The 3,914-nt window shown below is 32.1% G+C and overlaps 1 protein-coding gene across 1 annotated transcript; it reads right to left on the minus strand.

The window, feature by feature from the left end:
* Window positions 1–272: 272 nt before the first annotated feature.
* On the minus strand, window positions 273–2,790 carry LOC105155930 (loganic acid O-methyltransferase-like). Its single transcript, XM_088877849.1, has 3 exons — window positions 2,594–2,790; window positions 845–1,498; window positions 273–783 (listed from the first exon to the last, which is right to left on the minus strand). The coding sequence occupies exons 1-3, from the start codon at window positions 2,768–2,770 to the stop codon at window positions 433–435; spliced, it is 1,182 nt and encodes a 393-aa protein (XP_088733975.1). The 5' UTR covers window positions 2,771–2,790; the 3' UTR covers window positions 273–432.
* Between the last annotated feature and the right edge of the window lie 1,124 nt (window positions 2,791–3,914).

Here is a 3,914-nt window from a genome sequence, read left to right on the forward strand (position 1 = left end):
GGGTTGTCCTTAATTTTGCATTTTAGATACCACTAGGAATTAAGTTGGAAGTGCCCCAAAATCATATTAAGCTTCTCGTGGTTTTATTGACGATATCAGACAATATATAGAGGATGAGAAAACTATACGTACTGAGACAAGTTTATTATGGGAAAAAATGAAAGCAACTTTATTGTAATATTATAAATCAGTAAATTATTCTATCATAAAAAAAAATAGTAATTTAATTCTCTATGTTTTTAAACATTCTGCAGTTTACCCCCTATGGTTATCAAAATAAATCAATTTACCTTATAGTAAATTGCTTCATTTTAAAGAATACAAGAAGATAAATTACTATTTTTATTTAATAGAGAGGTAATTTCCTCCATCGCAGTATGACAGAGGTAAATTGCATTACACTCGCTTATTATGACTTAGGAGCAGGATTCTCTACTTCTGATCATATGGTTTCCGTTTGAGGAGGACAAATATCATGATCGTTTTCTCATTCTCAGGGTCTAAGAACAGCGGTGAAGCTGCCATTTTCTTTGCATATTGGTGGAACAATTCGTCGATTATCTCACTTCCGAAGTGATTCGTCAGCAATTGTTCAAAGACTGCTCGGACAAATGAGGCACGGTCTTTGGGGGCAGGCAACGTGCGCTTTCCTGGATTGTCTATTATCTCCATTCTTTCGAGGGTGTAATTGTGGCTCCTCTCTAATATGGCCTCGAATTCTTGGGGGATGGTATAGTGTAATGGTAAGTTGAATGAGTCTACCTTGGCCTTGCTGAATCGTCCCTGCAAATATGAGTAGATTGCATAAATGGGAGTTTACTACATTGCATAAATGGGAGTTTACCTTTTCCGCCAAGTCCGTGAGGCAGGACCCCAATATATCAAACTCAGTGATCGACGTGAAGGCCGTGTTGGGATTCCAGAAGGCAGGGACTGCAGGGACGATAAGGGCCATTAGCCCTCCGGCCACCAACTCCTCCGCCCTGGATTCCAAGAATGCCTCTACATCTTTGACGTACTGATTCGAATATGCTTTAAGTACTTCTCTTCGTGCTCCAAAACAGTGAATCTTCCCTCTGTTCCATGATGGAGATGTATCATCTGCCACTTCCTTTGGCACCTCCGACAGCCAATTAAGGGTACAAGACGAGTATGCAAAATGAAGGGAAGCTTTGGGCAACAGACGGCCATGAAAAGAACCTGGAACTCCGGTGGCATAGTAAAGTCTTTTGCATGGGAGTGAACTGAAAAGAGTGTTGAAATCATTCACGGCTTTGTCGTTGAAGAACACTTGAAAATCTGGAATATCGGAAGTTTGTCTATCTGTTTCGAATTTTCTCTTGATGGCTTCAGTTATAATTTTCATGGCTGCAAAAGAGTTGTGCCCCGTTGAGCAGCCAAAATCAGCAATCCTGAATGTGGAAGAATGGTGTTTGACATCTAATCTTTCCGAAATTTCAGCTTCAATTATTGGTTTTGCCACATCCACTACTCCTCTCTGCATTTGAGAGGAACATGTTCAATTAGATGTCATGTGTGTGTTACGTAACTGCTGGAAATTGTGGATATTTTTCAGTCAAATTAGCCAGCAAGATGTGTTATCTTTATTAAAATTAGAGTAAATTACGACTGAACTTTCTTGAAATTTGACATAACTATGAATACTCCCTCATTGTTTGAAAAATTAAAAAAATTCCCCTAATTTTAGTGATCGTCTAACAATTAGCCCATTCTGATAGTCATTCCATTCATTTTTTATGGTAAACTAACCGAAATGCGCTTATGGATTAAGGATTATAATTTTATTTATTTTCTGAAATTTTTTAATTTTTTTATTGACTAAGTGGATAATTTTTTTGTAATATTTAAATAGTTTCATCCACTCCATCCAATTTTTTTTACAAATTTTTATTTTTTTAAGAAAAAAAATACAATAAGAGCATAATTGATAGGAAAAAGGCTTTTTTAGTACCATAAAATAAGCAGAATTTTTTTGGTACAATAATTATGACAGATGTCGTTTATAATCCCATAAAATTCATAATCACGCAGTTTTAGTCCTAAAAAGTCATGTGTGTTTTGGGACTAAAAATGCATTACTTGGAACTTAAAAGGGGTTGTGGTTTCGGGATTAAAAAGTCCTAAACTCACACTTTATGGGACTAAAGAATCATGATTTTCAGTTTTATGAAACTAAAAGCATCACCTGCTATAATTGTAGTACTAAAAGAAATTTTGCCTTTGTTTTATGGGACTAAAAATCATTTTGCGCATAATTAATAATTTCATTCCTCAAATCAAAAACTATATAATTTTATCAAACCTCAGGGGTATTTTTAATTTCAAATAATAAGAGAGTATTCATAATTATACTAAACCCCATAAAAGCTAATTATAAGTTACCCTTAAAATTATTGTCCTTGTCATCAAAATGAATTTCAAATAGGCCGAAAGTGTTACCCCTTATACTTATCGAATGAAAATTACAATTTTTCCTAAACTATATTATTAGAAACAAAATAGTAAATAAGTGAATTTTAAAACCCTTTTCACATGAAATTAAGCCCGGGTAGGTTAATTGGGTATTATATACCTGGTAGGATGAGTTTTGGGCATAGCTATTAGGTCCATCTCCACCATTCATAACATATTGGCCGAGCACTCGTCCTCTTACCACACTGCTGTTGCGATCTGCAACACGATTCTGGATTCTAAGGTTGGAATCTGATCGGCAACTCAACATGTGGATTTGGGTCTTTGGAGATATCATCAACCATCGCCCTGCACAAGATGACTTCATCTTCATTTTGTTATTTGTAGCTCATTCAGTTGCATTTATAGATATTGCTAATAAGAGTAAATGGCACTTTTTATCCTAATACTTACGGCAGAAATTATCCGTACTTTTTGAAATAGCTTTATGGTCCCATCTCATAATGTTTGATGTTTTTTTCGTCCTGTCATTAAAATTTGAACGAAAATTATACATAATCATTAAGTGATCGGTGGGTTTGGAAGAAAAAGTATCATGTGCATGCATGTGATGCTACGAGTTATAAGCCAAAAATAAATAAATAAATAACCCAACAAAATTAAAATCGAAATGAAGAAAAATTTCAATTTTTTATGCCTACTAGCAAGTTGCATCCGCGTTGCACATGGACAATTAATATTTATCTTATTTTTATTAAATTTTTAAAAGATAGCTATCAAAATTATAAACATATTATAAAGTTTATGTTATGAAAAAATAATATATTAGTAATAATTAATTTGTTGAAGTATTAATATATTAATTATGATATGGTGTATAATAATTGCAATTTATTAAGATTTGTTTTCTGAAATGTCCTGAATAAAGATATAGTTTCTTTGCAATATCTGTGGATTTGTTGAGTTTGTTTCACTTTCTTTCTCTTGACTTTTGTTTGCTTTTGTATTACTAAATTAATTATTTTAATGAAATTATTAAGAAATATAATTCTAATTTTGACTTTTCTACGAAATGTTTTAGGAAAAATAAAATCTTTTAGATTGTGTAGGTTATTATAAATTCTAAACATTTTGCAACAATAGGGTAGAAACTGGCGGAGATGAATTTGCTACAAGAGCATTTTTGCAGCCTCATCTTCCTTAAAAAAATAATTAATTAAGAATAACATGACAGTTTTTTACTAATTGACTTTTAATATTAGATAATCATCCATTTACCTTGTTATATTTACGTTTATATTAATTGTTTTATAATATATACAATGGGAGTATAATAACAATTATAAAGACGACATGAAGAAATTAAGTTATAATATATATATATATATATATATATATATATAAGTAAAAGTAGATAATACCAAGAAAGGTTCATTATATATAAAAAGAGATCAAACTAATTATGAATCCAAATTAAAGTT

This window comes from Sesamum indicum, linkage group LG2 (genome assembly GCF_026168435.1).
Source record: "Sesamum indicum cultivar Baizhima isolate 11 linkage group LG2, ASM2616843v1, whole genome shotgun sequence".
NCBI classification, from domain to species: Eukaryota; Viridiplantae; Streptophyta; class Magnoliopsida; order Lamiales; family Pedaliaceae; genus Sesamum; species Sesamum indicum.